This window comes from Lepidochelys kempii, chromosome 4 (assembly GCF_965140285.1).
Source record: "Lepidochelys kempii isolate rLepKem1 chromosome 4, rLepKem1.hap1, whole genome shotgun sequence".
NCBI lineage: Eukaryota > Metazoa > Chordata > Testudines > Cheloniidae > Lepidochelys > Lepidochelys kempii.
In genome coordinates this window covers 91017967-91044571 of record NC_136383.1, presented here as the reverse complement: position 1 = coordinate 91044571, position 26605 = coordinate 91017967, and the positions used below count along the sequence as shown (strand labels likewise).

General features: G+C 43.7%; 1 protein-coding gene across 11 annotated transcripts in view; it reads right to left on the bottom strand.

Moving 5' to 3' along the window:
• The window catches only part of LOC144929103 (protein furry homolog-like), a 349363-nt gene that overhangs the window by 150072 nt on the left and 172686 nt on the right, over positions 1-26605 (bottom strand). For all 11 annotated transcript variants that reach the window (XM_078852535.1, XM_078852539.1, XM_078852543.1 and 8 more), the window contains 8 exons: positions 25487-25724; positions 23589-23774; positions 23396-23482; positions 15152-15420; positions 14491-14686; positions 9672-9796; positions 4413-4470; positions 2404-2495 (listed from right to left, as the gene is read on the bottom strand). In XM_078852535.1, coding sequence (XP_078708661.1) covers positions 2404-2495; positions 4413-4470; positions 9672-9796; positions 14491-14686; positions 15152-15420; positions 23396-23482; positions 23589-23774; positions 25487-25724 — 1251 coding nt within the window. The remainder of the gene's footprint in view (positions 1-2403; positions 2496-4412; positions 4471-9671; positions 9797-14490; positions 14687-15151; positions 15421-23395; positions 23483-23588; positions 23775-25486; positions 25725-26605) is intronic.

Genomic DNA, 26605 nt, shown 5'->3' with positions numbered 1-26605 from the left:
ACTAACAAATTTATTAAGGTGCCACAAGTACTCCTTTTCTTTTCATGGATACAGACTAACACGGCTGCTACTCTGAAACCTATTCTTAATAGGTTCTTATATCAGCCTCATTACTATGGCATCTGAGTGCTTTCTAGTAGTGCTTTAAGTAACGTGAGTAACATCTGTCACATGTGGTTGATGCTCTCTCATCTTGTCCTCTGGAAGAGAACTGTGCATGCAATGGAATGTTTTGTACTGGTAGGATTTTTTTTCTTTAAATGTACACAGTGATATGTTTATATTAGAGAAGGCAGGTCAAAGAAGTGTGCCTTGCCCTTGGAGCAGAAAATGGTGAAGTTTGCAGTAGTCCTCAGTTCCTGTAAGAGTTTGTTCCACAGACTCAGACTGGCAACAGAGAAAGTTCTGTCTCCTGCACAGTCAAGCAGCAGAGTTGTCAACAACAATCCTCATCCTGGAGCTCTAGCCTACTTTTTGATATGTTGAGCGCAGGCCAGTGAGTACCTTGAAGACAAGGACTAAGACCTGAATATTACTCATATTCGATGGCAAGCCAGTGTATAGAGTGGAGGACAGATTTGATGTGCTGGCAGTAGCCTATGTTGCTGAGGAGATCCTCTACTAGCTGGAGTTTAAGGGCTGATGGCTTCATACGCAGGTATACTGCATAGTCCAGCTGGGAGGTGACAAAAAAAAAACAACTTATTACTGAGGGCAGGTCATTGTCCACCAGGATGGGACAAAGTCTCCTAGTCACTCAGAGATGGTAGAAGGTGTTACTCATAGACGCTGCTGCTATATAAGAGCTTAGTGTTACCAAGAAATCCTAAACTTCTAAACTACAAACTGAATTCACCAATTGTGGGTATATATCTTCATCAAAGGAGACTGCTCTGCGGCTGCAAACTGCTTTCCCCTCTACCCACAAACATAACTTTGGTCTTGATCCGCTTCAACTTCAACCAGTTGCTCTTAATCAGTATAGCCAGCTAACAGTTATGCATGATAATATGACAAACACTCGTCACTATCATAAATTTGTAAAATAAAGATATTTTCCCCTTGAATTGAAGCTGTTGAAATGTTTAGTACCTATCACTTTTGCATATCTACTTTAATGATCCGCATATAATTGTATATGTTAACCGGCACTATAAAACTTTCTATTATAATATGGTGGCGACATCAGCTCAGACAACAGAGCTGCCAGGGTTTATACTGTGCAGAAGCTAGAACATACAATAGTGTAGTGTACAAAAGTTTAAGTCCATTCTCAATTTAGCTGTTTAGCAAGAGAATTTTCGAAGGCCATGATTCTGCAAAGGCTTCCACGCACGTGGTACTTTATGCCTGTGCACAGTCTGATTAGCCTCAGTGAGAATCTTGAGGGAATAAGGTGCTATATAGATTTTTTGCAGGACTGAAATCAAAATGTCCCTCATTTTACATAATATTTTACTGGATTTTTTTCCTCTTTTAACCTTTAGAATCAAAAGTCAAATTATTTGGCACAAAGTTACACAATAACAATGGCAGATACATTCACCCTTTCACTTTTTTACCCTCCCAATACTCAAAATTTACAAGAGACTATCATCAAAATTATGCTTGATTTATAAATCTTAAAGGACTTCCATAAAAGTGATACCTTACATTTTAGACTACATTAACAAACGTTTATATTCCTACCTCCCCTGCCACCCCATGTTTTATTTTAAATATCTCCAGGGGGTTCAATATTAATAAATCACATTTTCTTCTTTTCACAGGACTCATTGTATAACATCAGGATGTTACTGCAGGAAGAGCCCAGTTAGAATATCTGTCTCCAGCTTGGGATCTCAACTATAAAAGTAGCTCAAGGGCTTTATACTTGATCCTGTAACTTAACTCATTCACTACTGACAAGGTCATATACAAAAAGAACACACATGCAAACACAAACCTGTGTGTCACACTTACGCATCTCATTGAAAACGTGAGATGTTCCATGGCATTTCAGATAAAATAGAGTGGTCAGAAACTTAACAGATGTAAATGTATAGATATTGATCAGCATATCTTTTTGTTTTTAAAATTAGTATTTACAAACTCCTTATGGATTTTTGTTTGTTTGCTTTATTTGGTCTTTAAAGAAAACATGGGAACAAGGCAAAATATTGATTATTCCAGTATGCTATTATAATAGTGAAATGTTATTGTCATTGAAATCCTCCTACAAGACTAATGGGGAATAATCCCTTACGGGGATTATTGTGTATTATGCTGCTCTAAATTAATTTTAAGTGATTGTTCAGTTGTACCATAAGGTGAAACAGACAAATGTATACAGAAACTATTGTCTCTTAATTCAGAAGTTTGTTAGGGAAATAAACAATGCCTTCTCATCAACTCCACACCTACCTGTGACTAATAACACCAGCATCTGCCAGCAGTTCAAATATTCGTACTAGCTGTACTCGTAAAATATCTCGACGCCTGCGTCGTTTCATATTCTGTTCAGTGGAAAAATACAAAATTACATGGAGCAGTGGAATAAATAAGGATAATATCAGTTGGGCCATAGGGACACAAAGAGAGTCATGACTCCACTCATGTCGGTACCACTACAGCTTTCAGTAGTGAGTCACAGACTTTTTTTATTTAAACAGTTAACAGATTTACTGTACAATTTTAATGGACTAGATAACGGGTCACATTCATTCCTTGTGTAACCTCTCAGACTTCCATGAAGAACACTATTATTTACTTCTTCAACTGGGTACAATGGAAAAGTATTGCTCCATGATTTAGATTGTTAAGAGAGAGTGATTCAGTTATGGGCTTCTGTAATAACATGTCGTAAATCATCAGAGCACACATTAAAATAAAAAAGAATGAAAATAGGAGAGTTTTGGTCTGATTTACTTTATAATGCTTTTTGAATATCTCAGTTTCTACAGGGCTTGAACTGAGCAGGGACTAGCTGGAGTAAGAGGGACAGGTGGAAACTGTTACCCTAACTAAAATAGGTTGTTTAGAGTCAGATTTTGCCCCCACACCAATCCCTGGGACTACTTGTGGAATAAGGAAAAGGGTCAGATGTTGGCCTTCAACAAAGCTAACAATCTTTTAGAACCAAGCTCTGCCTCCCTTACTCACATGAGTAGCACCATACTCTGCCAGAAGTCCCATTTAAATCAATGGGACAACTCAGCCTGAGTAGCAATGGCAGAATCCAGGTCTCAGATTGTAAACTCTTCAAGGGGGGCAGTTATATTAAAATTTGTGTCTTATATAGCAAACACGTTGTGAAGAAAAGAAGGAAAACAATTACTCTCATTGTTTACCATTTGATCCCAATGGTAACTTTTAGTTCTAAATATAGTACAGTCTACTTATTCCAATGATGTGCCAATTGAACTCAAACCACTAAGTTATACATGAATAACACCACATGAATAAAGTTCTCTGAAATTAAATTTGACATGATCTTCTGTAATAGTATATTGCATCTTTACATTTCACCCCACCATACTGTAAAGTACAGACGTGTAAAGACTGGCATTTGTATGACTAGCATAGGTAAATGTAGGACTTTGAAAAAAATGCATTATGGCACACAGTTGTGTGACTGGATGTTCCTATCAGCTATACTTAAAATATAAAATTCAGAGCAAATGATCAAAAATAAAACAGTTATTATCTAGGATACCTATCAATTGTCTTTTACTCTGTGTTCATACAGCACCTACCACACTGGGGTCTTGATGCTTATTAAGGACTTTCAGCACTATCATAGAACAAATAATGCACTGTTTTGTGTCATCTTTTTGTTTTCCTTTGAATATACTGACATCCAGGCTCACTGCAGGTTAAAAGCACTTGTTTGGTTCCACACTTCAATATGTACCATACATACTGGTGATATGCTATCCATCAGAGAAGCCTTGTTCATAGGGCTGGAAGAGGTCAGGTAAGTTCATGTTTTCTCCAAAAATTGTCCTAGTTAGATAAACCATATTTTTCTCACTCCTATGTGCAGTGCACACTGAGCCTCTCTGACTGATGGGATCTCACCAACACAACATTCTGAGCAAAAGCAAACAGACTGCATTTGACTTGGATACCGGGACATAAAAAATAAGGTGGAAAAAATATTTTAAACTATTGTCTATTACTAACAAAATTACTGTGGCAAGTACTTCAGTACATAGTTCTAAAGTTAAGGATTTGATTTAAAAAAATAATTAATATATATGCAAGTTACCTTGAAAGGAATAAAAAAAGTTTTGACAATTTTAGTTATTTATTTAAGCTACATTATTTTATGTTAGCCATCGCCATTAGAGAACAGATAGTAATATTTTTCTACGATGTTTGTGGAAAAATAGTTATATGATCCTGAGCACAAATAAAAATATCCTTATTACCTCTGGTCTTCTTTCAAGTGCTTCCTTAATTATAGGATGTAATTCTTCTATTAGTTCCCTGGATAAAAATGATAGACCAATCACTGAATTAGTAGTGAAGAAGCAAAATGTCTTACAGAAACAAATGTTGTAAAACTCATATTAAAAATGAAAATATTTCTAGTTTTGCTTTCATTGACAGTGACATTATGAAACAAATTAATATTTAAAAGACAGGACACAGACTTTGCTAATAAGGAAGACAGAACATCAATCTGACATTTCTCAAACTAATAATAACCGAAAAGGAATTTACCATCTATTACAACACCAGTATCTGAGACAGCACAGTATAACAAGCAGCCCCCAGACTTCAGATTTGGTGGCATGTGGCCCGACACTTGTTATTAATAGAATCCCCGCTAGTTCATAGCACTGAGAATATGGACAGTCTGATACCCTTGATGAGTCCTTGAATAGAAAATGACTGATCTGTATTCTGCTACAATCTAAGAAGATGTTTGAAAGAATGGCTTTATCTTGGTCAGATGGTAGCATAGCACTTTCTTATATCTAGACTATAGGCCAATCATCCCTGGTAGTGAAAGGGGTTTGGGCAAGCTGACTGATTCTGGAAGAAGTCAGGGACCAATTTAGATAAGAATTTGGGGTGATGACAAATTATGGCCTTATTTTTATGGAATATAGTAAACAATGCCCCAGCCATTAATGCCTGGATCTTTCAAACTCTCCAGGCTCCCAAAGAAGAATAAATATGTAAAATAGAGTCTTTAGAAAAATCTTGTCACTATAAGATGAAAGAATTCAGGAGAGACCTGTCATTGTGAAGAAAATGCCAAAATCACAAACTGGCGCACACACACACGGAGTTGAAAGAGAGACCAGGTCATTCAAGGTGAAACTGGTAGTTCAGAACAAAGGGAACAGATGACTGGAAGAAGAAGATATTTACTGTCTTGCCCAGATGGAGAACCATTTCCATTTCAAACAGTAGGAGTTTCTGGTGGAAGGTTTCCTGTTCTCCAGCAGAAGTTTCTGGACTTACCCAATGCAATCATGTCCAAAATGCTCAACAGCCAGTTTCTGAGCCTCAGCTCAGGAATCAATGTACAGAATCTGGCTCTACTCCTAGTGCAGATCTACTGAGCTGTGTGGAACTAAAGATTAAAGGATCAAAAACCAAGTGAAGTAAGTCAGAGTGCCATAACTGAAGGGGCCATGCTCAGGTTACAAGAAACACCATGATGCTTTCTCATCTGCTTTTCTGCAGCAATTTGTAATAAGAAATATTGGAGGGAAAGCACAGATAAATATATGACTGGAGCAATGCATCTATTAAAGATTTCAGACGTCTCCCTCCTGAAGCAGAATTGCTTGCACTTAATATTGCGTTCTGTGGCAAACAAGTCCATTCCATAGTCCATCATGCAAGCAGAGTACTGGTCATCGTCAGTTTGAGGGAATCTCTCCTTCTGGGTGCTTAACTTCCTGTGGTGGCTGTTTTCTTCTTCTGGAAGATGGAGAATTGCAAGGGTGACATGGTGATTGACATGAGTTCAAAAATTTCATGGCTTCCTGATCCAGAAGCATTGAGCCCACTTTCCACTGCAAATTGATATAATACAGAATGGTTGTATAGTCTGTTAAAATCTGAAGAGAGGTGACCTTTGGTTGCAGAATTTCTTGCACGATGGCTAGACGAGTCTTAATTCCATAAGAATAGCTATACTGAATCAGACCATCCAGTCCAGTATCCTGTCTTCTGACCATGGCCAGAAGGAATAAGCAGGTCACAGCAATTATTGAGGGATCCATCCCCTGTCATCCAGTTCCAGTTTCATGCATTCATAGGTTAGGGACACCTAGAGTATGGGGTTGCGTCCCTGACCATCTTGACTTATAGCCACTGATATACCTATTCTCCATGAACTTATCTAATTTTTTTAAAAACCCAATTATACTTTTGGCCTTCACAACATCCCATGACAAAGAGTTCCACAGTTTGACTTGGTGTTATGTGAAGAAGTATTCCTTATAATTGTTTTAAACCTGCAACCTATTAATTTCATTGGGTGACATCTGGTTCTTGTATTATGTAAAGGCATAAATAACACTTCCTTAATTCACTTTCTCCACACCATTCACAGTTTTATAGACCTCTATAATATCCTCCCTTAATCATCTCTTTTGTAAGCTGAAAAGTCCAAGTCTTTTTAATCCTCCTCGTATAGAAGTTGTTTCATATCCTAATCATTCATTAGGATATGAAACAAAGTGCCACAAAGTGATTGTTTATTCCTATTGCCTCCTCTTCTTCATTCTCTGTACCTTTTCCAATTCTAAAACATCTTTTTTGAGATGGGGTGACCGGAACTAAACTCAGTATTCAAGGTGCGGGCATACCATAAAGTACTATGGATTTATATAGTGGTATAATATTTTCTGTATTATCTATCCCTTTCCTAATGGTTCTGTTAGCTTAGATGCCCTTAGCTTACCACTTAGATGGTACAAAATGTTTCTTTGTCTTCTACAGAGCAGGGGGTGCAAGTGGCTGGTGTATGCCAGACCATCTCAGCTGGCTCTAAATATAGCCTCATTGATAAGAAGTGCCACCGTGCTAGTGCCAGCACTCTGGATGATATCTAGCAAATTGTGAGTGGAGTCCTGGATTTCCTCTAGAGGGACTGGAGTGCATCCACAATTCTTCTCAGAATCCATCCACAATCCTTCCTCTAGAGGGACTGGAGTGCATCCACAATCCACTCTGGTGGTGATGGTGAGGCTGGTGCAACTGCCTCCTCAGGAGATGAGGATAGTGCCACAAAGTGATTGTTTATTCCTATTGCTCCTCTTCTTCATATTGCTCCTGAGATAACTATGGTTTATCTCAACGAGGCAATCTCTCTCTGAACTCTTGCTCTGATCCCCTGAACTCAGGGGTCTCAAATATAGGTCCAGGAATCCTAATAGGACAAGTAGAAGAAAGGATGTGGCCCCATGGAGAGTTTACCTAATTGTCCTGCACTAGATATGTCATGTGGAAGGAAAGAGGGAGGAGTCTTGCAGAACCTGAAACCCCTATATGGGCTACTCTTGTGCCTCAGTGCAGACAAGGGAGTCAGAGTCTTTATCTGGAGTTCATCCAAGGAATGTGTATCCTCATATACCATAATTGGAGCTAATGGTACTGGATGCCTGGTAGAGCAGTGGTTCTCAATCAGGGGTCTGGGGCTGCCTGGGGGGCCATAAGTAGGTTTCAGGGGGTCTGCCAAGAGGGCTGGCATTAGACTTGCTGGGGCCCAGGGCAGAAAGCTGAAAGCAGAAAGACTTCAGCACCAGGGCTCCAAGCTCCACCACCCAGGGCTAAAGCCAAAGCCTGAGCAACTTAGCTTCACGGGGTCCCCTGTGGTGTGGGGCACCGAGCAACTGCCCTGCTTGCTACCCCCTAACCCTGGACCTGGCTTTTATATGCAGAAAAAACAGTTGTTGTGGCACACGTGGGCCGTGGAGTTTTTACAGCATGCTGTTGGGGGGGTGGGGGGGGAAGCGTGGCGTGCACCACTCAAAAAGAAAAAGGTTGAGAACCCTATGGTAGAGTCTTAGCTGGTTGACAGTATCGGTGAATGCTGCACCAAAGGAGTGGGTACGTGTCTCGTGATCACTGGTTATGACGATATCAGTGATGTCCAGGTCATATAGAATGTAGTACCCAGCGTTAGAAGATAGGGAGTCGGAAGGGCTTCTGCTTCTTGGTGGATCCGATGGTGTCTATTTAGGTTAGATCGGGGGAGCTGATACTGCAGAATCCTCCTTTTACCATGAGATGGTATTGCTGGTATAGTCAGCAGTCATTGCCTTCCTCATCTTGCTGGGGCCACTTACTTCAGAGCACTCTTGGCTCTCAGTGCTAACAGTGCAGATTCATGCTCCCTGTCTGCTCCTGACACACCTGTACCAGAGCATGGAGTCTCACCACATCTGAATGTACGGGATTAAGTCCTCTTCTTAGATGAGGACTTGGGAGCTGTTTTTTGCTTGTTTTTTATGCAAGTGTTTGCTCACACTCTCCTTCCATCTGCGCTGTCTGCTGGGGTCTTCAGTTGTGACCTCCAATGATCCAGAGTCAGGGAGTAGTGTACTCAGAAGGGCACGTCTTAATGCCTCCAGCCAATGTACAGGGGGGTCTGATAGCTCAGGGTTGCTGGACTGGGGTCTCAAAGAGGACTACATCAAGAAAATTCAGAGCAAGAATACTCAAATGTCAAGTCCGAGAGAGAAAGGCATGACAAATATTGCACTTGGAGGGAATATGTGACTCCCAAAACCAACATAAACAAGTATTGTGGAACTTACTAACCAGGAAGACCAGGGACAGGCCATGCATGACTTAATGCCAAGGATCTTGGTCATGCTTCATATCCCAGGAACCTCCAGACCTCTGCTAAGACTAACTGACTGACAAAGAGTAAAACTAAATTAACTATAAGACAAAGGAGAACTATTTACAACAAACCTGAACTGGAAGCAGGAATGCTAGCAAAGCTGCAGACATTGGAAGAATTCTGTCTCAGAGCACGAACAGTAGAAAGGAACTGAACAGGTGGTCAGTCCACACCACTCCTTATGCCTTCAGTTTGGAGCACAAAGGTGCAGGTGCAGACAAAAGGATGCTCCTAGTAAAAAATCTTCCAGCCTCAGGTGCATGGAGCAGATACACACATCGAATAAAATACATATAGAGGAGCATCACTCGAAGAAGGAGGGCCCATTTTGCTGCTTTGATTTATTGGCTTAGTCAATTCTCTATGAGTATTTTTTGCTGCTGGAGGCTCATAATTTATGAATGTAAATTTAATTAACAGTTAGGGTGCTGAGAGCTTTTTGTATTGATGGTTTTTATTGTTATTTAAATATAAAAAACAAACGTCAAATATCACAGGAGGCACAGTGAGCTGTAGGACCATGTAACTGAGATGAGGAAATGTACTGTTCTAACCCAAAACTACAGCAACAACTACTGACTGACCTTGAGAGCTAGTGTGATTTGGGCTTCAAGTGCAGTCTGTGTATCTATTATTTCAATATCTAGCAACCTTTGTCACACGTCTAACGGCTAACAAACAGGATCTATTCATTGGAGTTTTCAAGCCTGTTGGATATTTCTTTGTGTGTGGTTTTTAAAAGTTAAACTGAAATCAGAGTTCAGAACACTTTCATGATCAATTAGCAATAAAATGGTTAGAGCACAAAAATTACCTAAAAGCTCCTGGATTGGTCCTGCCAAGTCCCAGCACAAGGGATTCTGTAATTTCCATGCTCTCAGAGCGCATCATTGGAACTATGTGCTTAAACAAGGATGAAGGGGACGGACTGCCAATAATCTGAAGGAGAAAACAGAATATTTTTTCTAGAAAGTAGTTATACAGTATCCAGCTGGTAGCATTAAAAAAAGTTTAATTTTATTTTAAATTATTTCCAAACTGAGAAGTTACTTGAAATAGTTATTATGAAAGGGAAACTTTTGCTCTAAACCAGTAACAAGAGTCTCTCTGCATCATATTTTCATATCTTTATTAGGATGTTTTGTCCTTCCCTCACTTGTACAAATCTCATTTTCATTTGTAGACTGATACTTCTGGTTTTATATCAGGGTTTCTTTCTTGAGAGGATTAGCATAGAAACAAACATCTCCTCTACTTCTTTGGAATACAGGATCTCTCATATTGCATAAGGCTCCAGACCAAGTGCACAGGTTTCAGTGACCTCCATAATATTGACATTATCTTCTTCCAGGCTGTACCTTTCGCCTGGAAAGCACCTCAAAAACCTGTCAAGCTGATACCTTTCCCTCATTCAAATCCCTCCTAAAAACTCACTGTGACACAGAAATCTCTTGTTGCCATCTGACAGAGGACCCAGGATGCATAAGGATTACAGGGATTCCTGGGTGTTTGGTATCTACATACTAGATCACCAAAGTATGTCATGTAAGGTCTCTACTGAAAGCCCATGTCACGTCAGCCCTCATAATCATTGTGAAATGTTATGTAAAGATAATAGGTAAGGAGCTATGTATAGATACTGAAAATTATGTTCTTAAGGTCTGTGATTTGGGGCTGGTCACCATAAGGTGAGAAGCATGATTCTTTCAGGCATGAAACGTTTATGTGTCTGTCTACAAGTAAATTGCGTATTGTATGGTTCACAATGGAGACCCATTTACAGTCGAGTCAAATGCTAACCAAGGGATTGTGAAATCTTTCAATGAGGAAATCTACAGGAAGAAATAAACCAGCAGGAGGGAGTCCTATTTACAAGTGATTTTTGTATTATAACTGTAGGTACAGAGCCGGTCTGCATCCTGTACTGAGGGGACCAGCTGAGAGTGTGGCTTGTTTTGTGAAAATGGGATCACAGTATAGCTGGCTGAAAAATGCTGGTAAGTAATACTAGGTTCTAGAATGCATGTTATGATCTTATTTTATATGTAACCCTTTGTTTAATATTTCCATCTACTTGCTATTACCAGAATCTCTCTTTTTTTTGGTTAAATAAAGTCCTTATTTTCACTATAAACATATCAAAGTGCTGTGTGTTTAGCGGAGTGGTGATCCTGAGGTAAAACAGGTAAACTGGCATGTACTATTCCTTTGGGAGTACTGAATCTGTGAATTCTGTGAGTGCCCAGTGAAACAGAAGCTGGACACTCCAGGGGGATGTCCGTAGGACTTGGGGTTGGAGTGTACACCTGTAAAAAGAAAGTGGGGCCTGAGGACACCTAGAAGGCAGTGCTTGTGTGGCCAAAGGCTGGAGGTGTTGGGGAACTGACCCACAGCAAGCACAGACAAGGCTTCTTCACACTAAAGACAGGTGATAGTTAGGTGTCTCACTATTCTGAATACTCCCAGCAAGCATCGCTCTCACTTCAACTGTAAAGTCTATAAAAAATTAACTTATTAATTTTCATTATCATCAAATATAAAGATTTTATTCACAACAAAGAGGACATGCAGTAACCACATCAGAGCATAATCTTTTTTATGTAACTTTCCTTTTCCCTTCCTGTCCCCATCATGTTTATTCTTTTTCTCACTGGCTGTATCATATCTAGGTTCTAGGTTCTAAACTCTTTGTTGCAGGGAAATACACCTATTTGCTTTGTGACGGACCAGGCACATCAGTAGCGAGCAAGAAGGGCGGACTATAGAATATACATTGACAACACATCTTGAAGAACCACCATTAGTACAAGGTAAGCAACCATTTCTTCTTTTCCAAGTGTGTGTCCATATATATTCCACTGTCTGTGACTCACAAGCAGTGACCTAGATCACTGTAGGTGAGTTCAAGAGTCTACCTGAACGGTAATTGCAAGACAGCCTTCCCAATGTGGGCATCAGATCTTGATGCTGTCTCTATAGACCACTGTTGGGTAAATGCTCTATGTATCTCTATTATTGAAACATTTCTCAAGAAGGTTGTAGAAGCTGCTTGAGCTCTCACACTGTGGACAGTAATCCTCAATGGTGGGTCTAACTTGGCTATTTCATAGCATAACTTAATACACATAGAAATCCAATTAAAAAATCTCTGCTTTATATAGCCTGACCTTTCATCCTATCTTGAGATAAGCTATAAACAATCTAGGGGACACCCTAACTAGCTTAGTCCTGTCAAGGTAGACGGAGAGTGCCCTAAGTAAATGTACGGTGTAAAGCTAGCTCCTTCTTTGTTGAATGTGGACTGAGAAAGACTACAGACAGATAAATTAGCTGGTAGAGATGAAAGTCAGTCAGAGACTATCTTTGGTAATAATGGCAGATAAAATCTCAAAGTCATTCTGCCTTTAAAAAATATAGTGTACTGAGGTCTTATCATGAGTGCTTGTTTTTCTGCCACCCTTCCAGCAGATGTTATTGATACTAGAAAGTTGAATAGATGAAAGAAGGAATATGTTTCTTAGGGCCCAAGAGGTGGCCCCATCAAACCCATCAGAACAATGTTAGATCCCAAGGAAGCGGAGGTCTCCTGACTGAGGGATACATCAGCATAAGGCTTTTCAGCAAGCTCTGAGAGGGAGTTTGGGTGCAGGAGCGGGCTCTGGGCTGGATCAGAGTGTTGGGGTGCAGGGTGTGGGCTCTGAGAGGGAGTTTGGGTGCAGGAGGAGGTACAGGATGCTGGCTCTGGGGGGGGGGTCAGGGCTGCAGCTTGGGGTGCAGGAGGGAGCTCAGGGCTGGGGTGCGGCCTCCTGCTGAGGAGCACTTACCTCCGGCGACTCCCAGTCGGCAGTGCAGCATGGCTGTCGCTACGGCAGGCTCCCCTACCCCAGCTCCACACTGCTCCCAGAAGGGGCCAACATGTCCCTGCAGCTCCGGGAGGGTGTGGGAGGCACATGGTTCCACGCGCTGCCCCTCTGTAAGCACCACCCCCACAGCTCCTATTCGCCACAGCTCCCCGTTTCCAACCAATGGGAGCTGCGGAGGCAGTGCTTGCAGGCAGGAGCAGAGCATGGAGGAAGACCCCGCCCCATGGGCCACATGGCTGTTTCCGGGAGCAGCGTGGGGCTGAGGTACGCAGGGAGCCTGCCTTAGCAGCAGCCCCACCACACCACCAGAGTTTGCAATCGACTGGGAGATCCTCTAGGATCAACCAGTTGATCATGATCGACAAGTTGGTGACCACTGCCCTATAGCAACCTACTCACCACAGATACCAATTGAAATTTCTATAGCAAACCACAAGTCTCTTCTGCTCACTATGTTAGTGGTAAAGAAAGTTGAAGAGAACGTTCAAGCATTAAAGAAAATTAGAGGCTAGCATTACGATTTCCAGTTTTTTCCTGGTGATTCAGAAACTTTTAGGGAGAGCCTTCTTCAGATCTGCCAGCCAGGTACTGAGCTCTCAATACAAAGTACCAGATGAAATAAACTTAGTTAACAAGTCAATCTTTCTCAAAATTGTACTCTAGCATTTTTTTTAAATGGAATTTTTACAGCCACTGTCCATCCATTGTAATGGATTTCTTTTTAACAACTCAGGTTATGGCAGAGGCCACTAGCAGTCAAATAATTCCTTTGACTACACCTACACAGCCTGTGGATAGGGAATAGTTGGTCTGTAATGCAGCTGTATTCAGGGCTCTTACCTAATGTTCTCCAAGTCATTACAGGTAGAGAGCATTTTTTTCTACCTTTTCCCTTAGGAGGGAAAATGCACTATGGGAGTTTTGCTGACTATCTAAATCACATTTTTATATTGGGTTAAGTAAAGTACCTTAAACTTCTATGATGAGAAATTCCCAATTCTGCAAGGCAAACTCCTTGGATTAAGAGGGCCTTGGATGTTTTACTGTATTTGCCATTTTTAGAGGAAGAAGGTAAACCTTCTGGGGACCTATGCTCTGGCTCCATGTGGAGTCTCAAAGAACTTTAAGTTCCTGTCAATGGGTGCCCTCCTCCCAACTAGGGAAGAGGTCCTGGTAACAGAAGGAACAAAATAAGAAGCTCCCTGCCAGGGAAGAAATGTGCTCTACAATCCAAAAACTGCCTTCCTCTTCTCTTTAGGGGAAGCCACCATGTTGAAAAACTTTTAAGAACAAAAAGATCCATATCTGATGCAAAACAAAGCAAAAAGATGACGGGCGTCTCTGGTTGGGGAAAACACTGAAAAGTGTCAAAATCCTGAAAAGTAGATTGATTCAATCACTGGAATGAGATTAATTTATTAGCCTAAAACTGCAGAATTCTACCTGCCCATTTGCTTGAAGACATAACTCTTTAAAGATAAATAAAGTATCAACTTTTTTCATCATCATCAGAGCAGACTTTATGCCTTGACAATTTTGGCAAGATTTAGCTTTAGATTAAGGGAGGTTAAGCAGAAAAAAATAGGTATAATTTGCTGATATGTCCCATTTCATTGTTTTTTATTTGACAAAAGCAAGGTGGTAGTAGCATAACAATGTTTTTTCATAAATCAGAAAAGCATTTTGAAATAGGGGATGTGCTGTAAGTCTTAAACATTTTTATGTTACTGAAATATTCAGAGCCACTCAGAAAATGTTGAAAGAACCTACTTTTGAATCAATGCTATAACCACTGTCAGGAGTGGACGCCAGCGTCTCAGGAGGGGAACATCTCACAGAACCTGCAGATGTGGAAGAGGATGTGGAAGTTGCTGCACTGCAGCAAAGAATCAGGTAATTTCTCCAGAGCCCAATATATGAATCACTACTTGTAGTAGTATTTACTTTCTTGGCATTGATAGGGCTGCTATAAAAAGAAAAAAATAGGTGGAAAAATAACACAAATTTAGAAAATGCAATTTACACACTTCATTTTATTCTCCGCTGAATTTTATTTTTTAAATTGTGTATATGCCCTTACGTGTGATCCTTAACATTATATTCTCTACTCTGATTTAATTAGTGAAGGCTGGTGCTATACAGCAAATTGAACTATAAAAAATATGCATTATTGCTAATATACATCACTGCTAAAGTACAATATAGTCAAAAGGCATGAATTAATCTTTACAGCATACTATTTCTCCTCTAAACCCAATCATTTCATTTAATTTTCTGTTGTTAATATTAAAGCAAGATTAAACCATAGGAAATAATAGTGCTGTATATCTACATAATATTGAAATTTAATGGGTATTGTAATTTCAATAAATGTTAAAAAAGAGGTTTAATATACTGTGGTATATTCAATTAACTTAAGAAGTGAACTTACTTAATGTCAACCTGTGGAGACAACAGTTGGAGTCTTGTGTAAGCAAACATCCAAGCATAGCTTACAGCTGTTGGGCAGTGTTTTGGAAGATTTTCCTGTTTCATAAAACTGGAGAGGCTTACAATCCATGGATCTTGGCCCTGGGTCACATGTGCAAATATCCATATATGTGATGGACTCACCACATCAAACTGGTGGCTGATTGGGGAGGAGCTCCAGTCAGCTAATGTTTGTAAATCTATTGAACTGCGGCAATACAGTAAAGTAGTCTGTGTACATAAACAGAGCAAACAGACATTTAATATACGTATCCGTTTTTTTATTTGCGTAACTGAATGTCTAAAAAAGCTTTAAGTCATAAAATGAGCACACACAGTGAGTAGACTGATAGATTATTAAGGCTGCAATTCAGTCCTTGTAATCACGGAATCCGTGATTTCCAAAGACCTCCATGACTTCTGCCAGCACCAGCTGGGAGCTGCAGGGCCCCCAGCTACCTATGGAGGCAGGGAGTTGGGGGGTACTCCTACAGCTCCCGGCCACCATAGAGGACAGGGGGATCTGCCTCTCCCAGCTGCCATGGGCAGCCAGGGGGACCCCCGCCACTCCCGGCCGCCATGAGGGGCAGGGGGCATCCCCGGAGCTCCCAGCCATGAGGGGGAGTAGGGAGAATCCCCACCGCTACAAGCGGCAAAAGGGACCCTGGCAGCTCCCAGCCACGTCTGGGAGGATCCCCAAAGCTCCGAGCCACCGCCGGAGGCAGGGGGGACCCCTGCAGCTTGGAGCCACCAGTGTAGGGGGACCCTGTGAGCTTCCTCCCCCCTGCTAGCTGCCCAGACTACCCATTTTGTCATGGCTATTTTTAGTAAAAATGAAGGACAGGTGATGGGCTTCTGTGAATTTTTCATTATTGCCCATGACCTGTCCTTGATTTTTACTAGAAGTATCTGTGACAAAAACTTAGCCTTAATTATTATTAATTTTGTCTTACAAAAAAACTGCTAGAGGGCACCAATACATAGCTAAGCTGTTTTCTCTTTCTCCGAAGAAAAGGAATTGGCCATTAGACGCGATCCAGTTTTATATTCAGCCTTTGGCTCATTAATGACCTACTTTTTTGGATGATATTAAATTCTGAAATCTTTAGTAGTGATCTCCAAGTCACACACCAGAAGCTTCTAAACTGAAGAGGAGAGAAATCTATCCTTGATAAATCATTTTTTAAAGAAACAGAAATCTATCACATTCCCTTCGTAGAAGGGGATCAGAGGATTCCCCAACGGTGCCAGAAGAGCAGACAACATCTTGCAAAGAAAAGGGAACTAATCTGAGACTTTTTACTTTTTCAGACACCTACACAAACTGTATTGTTTGTTTATAGGGGATATATCTTGCACAAAAAGAAAGCAGTTTTTTACCACGGAACATAAAGATAAGCACATTTGGATTCCAGACGTGGGTGTGCATGTGCGCAATACACCAGAGCTGTTTCTAGTAGTGTTCGTTGACCTGCACATGTGTCACCTGAGGCTTTAAGAGGCTGTGTGGGTCGACACTGCTCCAGGTCCCTCTCGCCAGCAAGTGAGAGAGCCCACAGCAGAGGAGATGGAGGGCGGGTATTGGAATCCAAATAGGGACCACGCATCTCCAAGAACCTCCAGTTACAGTAACCCCCTTTTCTTCTATGAGTGATGGTCCGTATATGGATTCCAGACATGGGTGCAGAGCAAGCAGTGCTCAGTGCGGAGGTGGGTGTGAAGACTTGCAGGAAGTCTCAGTCTGCAGGACGGCATGGCCAACTGCCGCATCTGCTGCCACTGGTGGGGTGATGGCAGCGAACGTAAAGATATGGACAGAAGACCACATGGCCATCCTACAAATGTCCTGCATGAACATCTGTAAGGAAAACCAATGAGGTGGTATGCACCAATGTGGAGTGAGTTTTATTCCAGGGGGTGAAGGAACATGAGAGAGGGCGTAGCTTTCCTCGATGCAATGGGAGATCCATTTGGAGAGACATTATGAGGAGAGGGTGTGCTCTCAACAGCACTCAACAATGGCGAGAAATTGTTTGGGCAAGGCCTGGAAGGCGCAGGTGTGTTGGAGATAAAAGGCCAGTGCATAGTGGACATTGTGAGAATGCAACATGCGCGCCCTAGGAGAGGTGTGCAGTTTGGGGTAGAATATTGAGAGATGGACAGATCCTTTGAGGTGAAACGGAACTGCCACCTTGGCAAGAAACTTGGGGTGCAGTTGCAGGGGGACTTTATCTTTGTTGAAGACGATAAAGGGGCGGGTCAGTCATCCTGGCCGCCAGCTCACTAACCCGACTTGCCGATGTGATGACCATCAAGATCACCTTTAGAGAGAGGTGGGCAAGAGATCAGGTTGTGAAGGATTCAAAGGACAGCCTTGTGAGGGCAAAGACAAGACTGAGGTCCCAAGAGGGAGCTGACTTCTGCACTGATGGGAAGACATCAAGTAGATTGCAGAGAAAGGAGGCAATGGTCGGGTGGAGTGAAGGTGAAGAACCCATCCACAGGAGGGAGGAAGGCGCTGAGCGCTGACAGATGGACGCAGACGGAGGAGTGGGCAAGGCCTGACCGCCTAAAATGGAGAAGGTAATTGAAGAGATGGAGATGAAATGGAGATGGAGTCCAGAGGTTAGTGTTGGCAGTGTGGCCAAGCGCCGCCATTTTGCTTGATAGCAGACCCTGGCAGATGGTCGTCTGCAGCACATGAGGACGTCGCATACTCACATGGAGCATGCCTTGTCTACACATGAACCCTATTAAAATATCAAGCTGTCAAATGGAGCAGGCATGGATTAGGGTGCTGCAGATAGACATGTGACTGTGTGCGGAGGTCTGGGAAGTGAGGAACTGGATCGGGGGGCAGGCAGAGAAGTGGAAGAGATTGGTGAACTAATATTGGTGGAAGCAAAAGGGGGCTACGAGGATGAGCCACGCTCAATCTCGCTGAACCTTCTGCAGGATTTGCAGCAGCAGGGGATGGGTGGGAAAGTATAACGGAATTTGGTGGTCGATGGCAGAAGTGCATTGCCCTGGGAACACACCCTGAGGACTCCTCTGGAGCAGAAGAGAGGAAGCTTGTGGTTTGCAGTGGTCATGAAAAGGTCCCAGTGCAGCATGCCCCACTGGCAAAAGACCGAGCAGAGCATGGGGTTGTGTAGCTCCTGCCATAGGCGCCAATTTTTCCCAGCGCCAGTGGGTGCTCGCCCCCGCGCCGCCCCCACCCTGCCCCGTCTAGCCCCTGCCCAGTTCCCATTCCAACCCCTTCCCCAAATCCCCGCCCCAACTCTGCCTCTTCCTAGAGTGAGCCACATTCCTCCTCCTCCCCCACCCCCTCCCAGCACTTGTCGCCATGAAACAGCTATTTCGCGGCTGCAAGCACTGGGAGGAGAAATGGGGACACGGCACGCTCTGGGAGGCGGCGGAGCAGAAGTGAGCGGGGGTGGAGAGCTGCCAGTGGGTGCAGAGCACCCACCAATTATTCCCCGTGGTGCTCCAGGGCTGGAGTGCTCCATGGAGTCGGCGCCTTTGGCTCCTGCTTATGACTGGTGTAGAAGGACCTGCTGAACATGTCCTCAAGGGAGTTGCTGTTACCCGGGAGATTCATGGCATGAATGGTGACTCCATACCTGAGCCACCAGTTCCAGAGGTGAATTGCCTCTGGGCAGATGGAGGGGGACCTGGCACCATCCTTCCTGTTGATATACACATATGTTGTTGGATAGCAGTTGAACATGCCAGAATCTGATCGGGGCAGGAATGCCCGAAAGGCAAGGTGGGTAGCCTGCAGCTCCAGGATTTGATCTGCATCTGAGCTTCTCTGGACTGTATGAGCACTCCACCCGATGAGCGAGGCATCTGTGGTGACAGTGATGCGGGGAGTGGGACAGGTATAAGGGATGCTGGCCAGGACTTTGCATGGGTTGGTCCACCACATGAGGGAAGCCAGGATGGAGGGTGGGAGCAGGACTGCCTTGCCAGGTGATCCATCTGCAGTTTGCAGACTGACCGGAGCCAACGCATATGCAGATGGACATATGGAGTCACAGAGGTGCAGGTCGCCATGTGGCCAAGGAGGAAGAGACACTGGCAAATACACATATGTGGATTGCAATGCAGCTGTGAGATAAGCGAGATGAGGGCAGGAAAACCATCTGTGGGAGAAAACCTTGGACCGTGAGAGAGTCCAGGCATGCCCCGAGGAAGGTGAGCATACAGGTAGGGATGAGAATTTACTTGTCCTCATTGATGCAGATACCCAGGCAAGCAAGGAGGGTCTGGATCATGGAGAGGAAACAATTGCGGGATGGCACAACAAGGAGCCAGTCATCCAGGTAAGGAAACATGGAGTGGCCAAGACAAAGCATTTGGGTCGCAATGACAGCGAAGATCTTTATGAACACATGAGCGGCAGTGGCGATACTGAAGAGGAGGACCCGGGGGAGGACTAATCTGACAGTGAGAATGTCCCATCGTGAAACAGAGGAACTTTTGATGAGCTGGATGGATGTCTATATGAAAGTATGAATCCTTCATACTGAAAGCCATAAACCATACCCCCTGGCGGAGGGATGGGATATTGAGAGGGAGCGTGACCATCCGGAACCAGAATTTGTGTATGAATTTGTTCAGGGACTGGAGATCCAGAATGGGGTGGCAGCCATCCCCCTTCTTTGGCATAAGGAATTAAGGGGAGTAGAACCCACAGCCACAGTAGTACTGCGGGACGCATTCTATGGTGCCCTTCCAAAGGAGGGTGTCCACTTCCTCTCAGAGGAGATCACATTGGGAAGGATCCCCATGACCATCATGAGATGGGCAACAAGGGGGGAACGAGAGGAACTCTATCAGATACCCCTTGTGAACAATGTCCAGCACCCATCAATTGGTAATAATCTTGCTCCAATTGCGGCAAAACAGGGGAAGATGACCTGGGGCAAAGTGGGAAAGGTGGAGGAAGGTTTGCGGGTCTTGGGGAGAGCCAAAATGGCTGCTTTGAGGGATGTTGCGAGAAGGCCGAGGTAGCAGAGGTGGCAGTGGCGGAGTAAGAGGGTTGTTAGGTGCACAGGCGATGACGAGACTGCTCCTGTGGGTGTTGCGAATAGGGCTAGTAGACAATGCGGGGATGGGGGGGCAAAGACTGCCTCTGTTGCCTGCTGGTATATGGGTCACTGGGCATCAGCGTGCTTCGGAGCTAGTGGAACCAGCCTCAGCAGAAGGGCCATACGTTGGTGGTAGGGCAGTTGTTGCCAGCAATCCAGGCTATAGGATCACACAGAGGAGAATAAAGGGGCTGGCTCAGAGGACCATTCAGATTCCGAGAACAGATCTGGCAGTATGAGGCAGAGCGGAGCAGGGCGCTATGCAAGCAAGAGATGTTCATCCACCCAAGATGGGAACCCCAAGATGACTGGGGAGCCAGGGCACCAAGGAGAGCTAGTGTACGGCGCATCAGTTCGGCTGTGGGCATCAGTGGAGACAGGGGTCCCAGCGTGCGCAGGATCGTGCGTAAGAGTCTCGGTGGGGGAGGGGAGCGGGAGGCATCAACAGTGCCAGAGGTGAAGGTAGTGTACTGTTGGCCATGACTGGAGGTAGTGCCGGCGGGTCACAGCACTTCTTGGACTTATGCTCCGTGCAAGGCTTCTTAGGAGGCAAAGCAGCTGGGTCGACGTGAAACTTCTAACCCAACCTGGGAGCCAATGCTGTGTTTAGAGGCAGTCCATGTCAAGAAGCCGCCCTTATATCCATGCCCATACTTCTCATGCTCACGGTGCGGCTTCGGCAGTTGCGGCAGTACTGTGGGTGCCAGCACATGAGCAGGGATCAGGGGAGTGCTCACCGGTGGTGACAGGTGTTGCTCCAGCAGATCCACTCGTTCTGGATCCAATTGAGCATGTGTGTGCATAGCCTCCTCCATCAGATGTTTGCAGAGGCAAAGTTCCTTAGCTTCTCAAGTCCGAGATGGGAACAAGCGGCAGCTGGAGCAATACAGACAACCTGGGTGTTCGTCGCTCACAGAGAAGGAGCATGTGCACGAAGCACAGCTTTTGAAGCCAGCTTGCCGGGGCACATCATAGCTGCTAGTTCACAGACCTGTCTGGCTGAAGTAATGGCTACCAGGAGTATCATTTTCATCAAAAGGTGGGAAAGGGAGCATGTTGCCAGTGGCTTAAGGGTGGCTTCATGAGGATAGAAACAATGAGATTAAGGTCCCACTTCAGTACTGGTGGAAAGGCATTGAGTAAGCCCTCCATGCACTACAAGGTGGGTAGAAAGCTGGCTAGATTGTCGGGCTCAACGGGTAGTGATCAATGGCTCCATATCTAGTTGGCAGCCGGTATCAAGTGGAGTACCCCAAGGGTCGGTCCTGGGGCCGGTTTTGTTCAATATCTTCATAAATGATCTGGAGGATGGTGTGGTTTGCACTCTCAGCAAATTTGCGGATGATACTAAACTGGGAGGAGTGGTAGATACGCTGGAGGGGAGGGATAGGATACAGAAAGACCTAGACAAATTGGAGGATTGGGCCAAAAGAAATCTGATGAGGTTCAATAAGGATAAGTGCAGGGTCCTGCACTTAGGACGGAAGAACCCAATGCACAGCTACAGACTAGGGACCGAATGGCTAGGCAGCAGTTCTGCGGAAAAGGACCTAGGGGTGACAGTGGATGAGAAGCTGGATATGAGTCAGCAGTGTGCCCTTGTTGCCAGGAAGGCCAATGGCATTTTGGGATGTATAAGTAGGGGCATAGCGAGCAGATCGAGGGACGTGATCGTTCCCCTCTATTCGACATTGGTGAGGCCTCATCTGGAGTACTGTGTCCAGTTTTGGGCCCCACACTTCAAGAAGGATGTGGATAAATTGGAGAGAGTCCAGCGAAGGGCAACAAAAATGATTAGGGGACTGGAACACATGAGTTATGAGGAGAGGCTGAGGGAGCTGGGATTGTTTAGCCTGCAGAAGAGAAGAATGAGGGGGGATTTGATAGCTGCTTTCAACTACCTGAAAGGGGGTTCCAAAGAGGATGGCTCTAGACTGTTCTCAATGGTAGCAGATGACAGAATGAGGAGTAATGGTCTCAAGTTGCAGTGGGGGAGGTTTAGATTGGATATTAGGAAAAACTTTTTCACTAAGAGGGTGGTGAAACACTGGAATGCGTTACCTAGGGAGGTGGTAGAATCTCCTTCCTTAGAGGTTTTTAAGGTCAGGCTTGACAAAGCCCTGGCTGGGATGATTTAGTTGGGGATTGGTCCTGCTTTGAGCAGGGGGTTGGACTAGATGACCTTCTGGGGTCCCTTCCAACTCTGATATTCTATGATTCTATGAAACAGATGGTGGTAGGGTGCATAACACTAAGGTGCCATCCATCAAACGGGATGACCCAAAATTAGTAGTGTTGGTGTCCACCCCAAAAACAGAGAAACTTGCAGTGGGCTGGGTGAATATCAACATGGAAGTACACATCCTTCATGTTGAGAGCCGCAAACCAGGCTCCCTGGGGAAGGGAGGGAATACTCAATGCCAGCATTACTATGCAGAACTTGGACTTTCTGATAAAAGTGTTCAGCACCTGAAGATCTAGAATCAAGTTCTTTTGGAGGTGGAGCTCTCAAGCTTCCCAGGTTCCAGGCAGGAAGGACTTGCAAATGGAGCAGCAAGTCATAATATGTGCCTCGCTGAGGCAGTAAAGGCAACTCTGGTGCTGTGTGCTCACAGAGAATGAGTGCTGGCAAGAGATGCAGTTTTTAAATCCCAAAATCCGGAGCATAGTACCCCGGAAGGGGAGGGACCCGACACGGGGAAATAACTACACTAACTTATCTATCTACACTAAAACAACCACGACTATTTACAACTATATACACTGAATGAAGAATAGCCAGTCTCTTAGCAAAAACTAAGAGCACGAAGGAACAGGGGTTCTGACTCAGGCCATGCAGTGGTAAGAGGGAACTGGAGAGGCACTGACCTGCACTACTTATTATACATCGCCTGGGAGCATGAGGGGATGCCCTACATATATGCGGGTCAACAGACACTGCCAACAAACACTTTCAGACTCAGGCACATGGTGCTCATGCACACCCCACATATGGAATACACATAGGGACCATCACTTGAAGAACAAAATTTAGATAAAGATACTCATGATTAAGTTGAGTCCAAACTAATTTCCAGAATAATTTTATATTCTCCACAAAATATTCTCACCTGATCTGCCCCAGTGAGATGTATGAAACTCTCAAGAATAGATGAACTCAGTCTGTCCATCACATCTATTGCCAGCTCATCATCACCCTAAAAAAGGACAAATACAATGCATGAGAATCTCAAAGTTCAAGAAAGGACACCAAGCAGTCCCCTCTCAGTGAACAGTTATATATGACTACCTCTTAGCTCTTACCTTGGAAATTTCTAAAAGGGTGAACAAAGCCCGCATTTCTCGAAGAATGCTGACAGCTAATCTTCTGGTTGCAGGCCTCGTGCTACAAAGAATGACCAATGCAAAGCCTTCCACAATATGAAATACGTTGGAGTAAAGGGTCCTCTCCAGGGGAAGAGTATGGGCAGTTCCATTAGAGGCACCACGCTTAAAAAAATTATACAGGTGTCATTTAAATTAACAGCAAAGAAAACACTATTGAGCTATATCGGTTCAATTATTAGTGATAGGAGATAAACATTTCATGACATTGACTCTCACAAGATTTCTAGCATTTTCTGGTTTCGGCCAAAACAAAAATATCATAGGAACAACCTTTCCTGTTCACTTTTGAAAATTCCACTTTTTGCTGAGACCAGTGGAGAGGCATGCAATTTTTTTTAAAACAATTTACCAAGCTTTTTCAACCTCAACAAGAAGCATTTGACAGGTTTCAGAGTAACAGCCGTGTTAGTCTGTATTCGCAAAAAGTAAAGGAGAACTTGTGGCACCTTAGAAACTAACAAATTTATTTGAGCGTAAGCTTTCGTGAGCTACAGCTCACTTCATCAGATCAAGTGAGCTGTAGCTCACGAAAGCTTATGTGCAAATAAATGTGTTAGTACTCCTTTTCTTCAAGAAGCATTTGGTTCACTTTAAAACTTCTGAGTGAAGGATAAGGTAAATTCTTGCTAGTTCAAACCAGCTCATTCATTCCTATTAATTATATTTCCAACTACACCGTGAGACCTTCACATAAAAAAGAAGCAGTAGATGACTTCTTTGTATGGAACATTGAGTACTATTTTACCACTGACTTTTTGGTTCATAATTATTTTAAAATAAACACAAAATGCAGCAACAAATACAAGGACACACGTGTATATACAAAAATATCTCTCTATAACATAAACAGAATAAGCATATTCCAGGGTGACACTGGCACTCTAAGAGAGAGCAGGGCCAGTGCACCAGCTCTACCCAACTGGATTGACAAGAGGGCACCTGGGCACAGGTAAGAGAACCAACAGAGACCTTGTGAGTCAGAACTACTTGAGAGTCAGGAAAGGGCAGGTAAGAGTTGTGTGGGAGTCAGAGGGACTGTGGAAGGTCCTAGGAGGAAGCTGCAGTTGGTTCCTATGAACAGGCTGAAGACAAGAGAGCACCAAGAGTGGCTTGCTGGCTGACCTACCCAAGCCAGAGAGCCATGGCCATAGAGAGGGCTAAGACTACGGAGAAGCAGAGTCTCGCCTGCTGATGTCTAAGCCGGAAGGCCAGAGCAGACTTAAGGCAGGGGAGCAATGGAGGAGCATACTCACTGATATCTCTCAGGCCAGACAGATGAACCCAGGGGAATAATGAAAGGACCATGGAGAGTGAGGGATGCTCTCCTGGTAAGGATGATCTCCCAGCAGAGGGGCCGGGGGCATTCCCTCTGGGAAGAGCAGGGTTGCACACCAGCTGGAAGGGATGGGGTGGCAGACCAGGCAGAGGTACAGAAGGGAACCAAGAAAGAGTCTGCATGTGGTGGAAAATGCCGGAATGTGACACATTACGTCAATAGGCGAGCTGTCTTGGGAATTTAAATACTTGCACTGGGGTGATAAATGGGCAGTTTTAGGACTTCTAGTTTGGACTATCTGCACATTTTGTAATAAGCCAGGCTTAAGGAGGGGTATTCTATTGAGGTAAGCGAGCCACAGCAGGGGCTGCCCTATGACAGCATAGATTACAATAAAAAAAAAAAGCTATGAATCAGATGAGGAAAGCAAATTGCTAAAAACTAATTTTAAGAGAGAAAAAGTGTTTTAATTTCACAGTAGAATTTGTTCAGTTACATGGAATTGGTAATGTAAGAATTTCATGCAGCATTACAATACCTGAGAATCTTGGGTTTTATTGTGCATTTGGGCTGCTTGTTTCCATTGATTTATTAGCTGCACTAACATCTTTACTGCACTGTCAAGAAGGGTTGGATGGACATCAGTCACTTCACGCACAATAAAATAAACAAATCCTGAAAGAACATCTTCCCGCCAGTCCGGAAAATCAAGCATTAATGCCTGTAGAGTATTGAAAGCGAGGGCACGGAGTTCTTCATCCATGTGAATTGTCAGCCTGTTAAGAGAATGTACAATATTGTTAAAAAACTTCACCATCCCTTCAAATCCTCACATTCTCAACTGGACAAAGGCCTTTTACCAGTTATAAAGTGAAGTCAATTTATATCGTTGACTATACAACATGAAGCATCTATGTGCTGGAAGGCTGAGCTAGCTATGCTCCCAGCCTGAAGATATGACTCGTACCTGAACCATTAGTTCTAAATCCATTTGAAGCTACAACTGGATTATTAACAGCAGGTTGTACGGCTACAGCAGTTCAAAGCAGTAGGCTTTAACTAATTAAGAGGGTAATCAAATAATTTGAAGAGAATGGGCCATACTTTCAGGTATGCAGTTTTGCACATACCTGAACAACGTCTGCAAATATTTCGAAGTTCTGGATGGACATCCTTTGGTATGGAGTGCTTCCCCCCCCCCACATAGACTGAACTCTAAATAAATAGCTATGTTTATGTGCAAACCGGAGCTCATCTCAGGGATGTGCAAAAACAAGTGTACAATTTAGTATGCACTTTTGAAAATATGGCTCAGCTTTTTAGACTAGGAGGCACTTATCAAACATACTATCAAATACATCCATGATATGGTTATTTTAATGACATTTTTGATCATTAGAAAAAATACTTGTGTTTTTAAAAGATTTTACTGTCTCACAACACCATCTTCTGTTCCTATTTGACTCCAAAACCACAGGAACAAACATCAGCCATAGACTATACTGTAGTCCTGCCATTAAAGCAGACGTGACCTGTGTTTAAAACTCTACTGGTTCCCACCAGACACTGTCCTTCCCACTCTTCTGCCCCTAAATCTCCTGCTAGTTCCACCTGTCCAATACTACTTGCTCAGGCCATTTCAACTAACTTGTTCTTC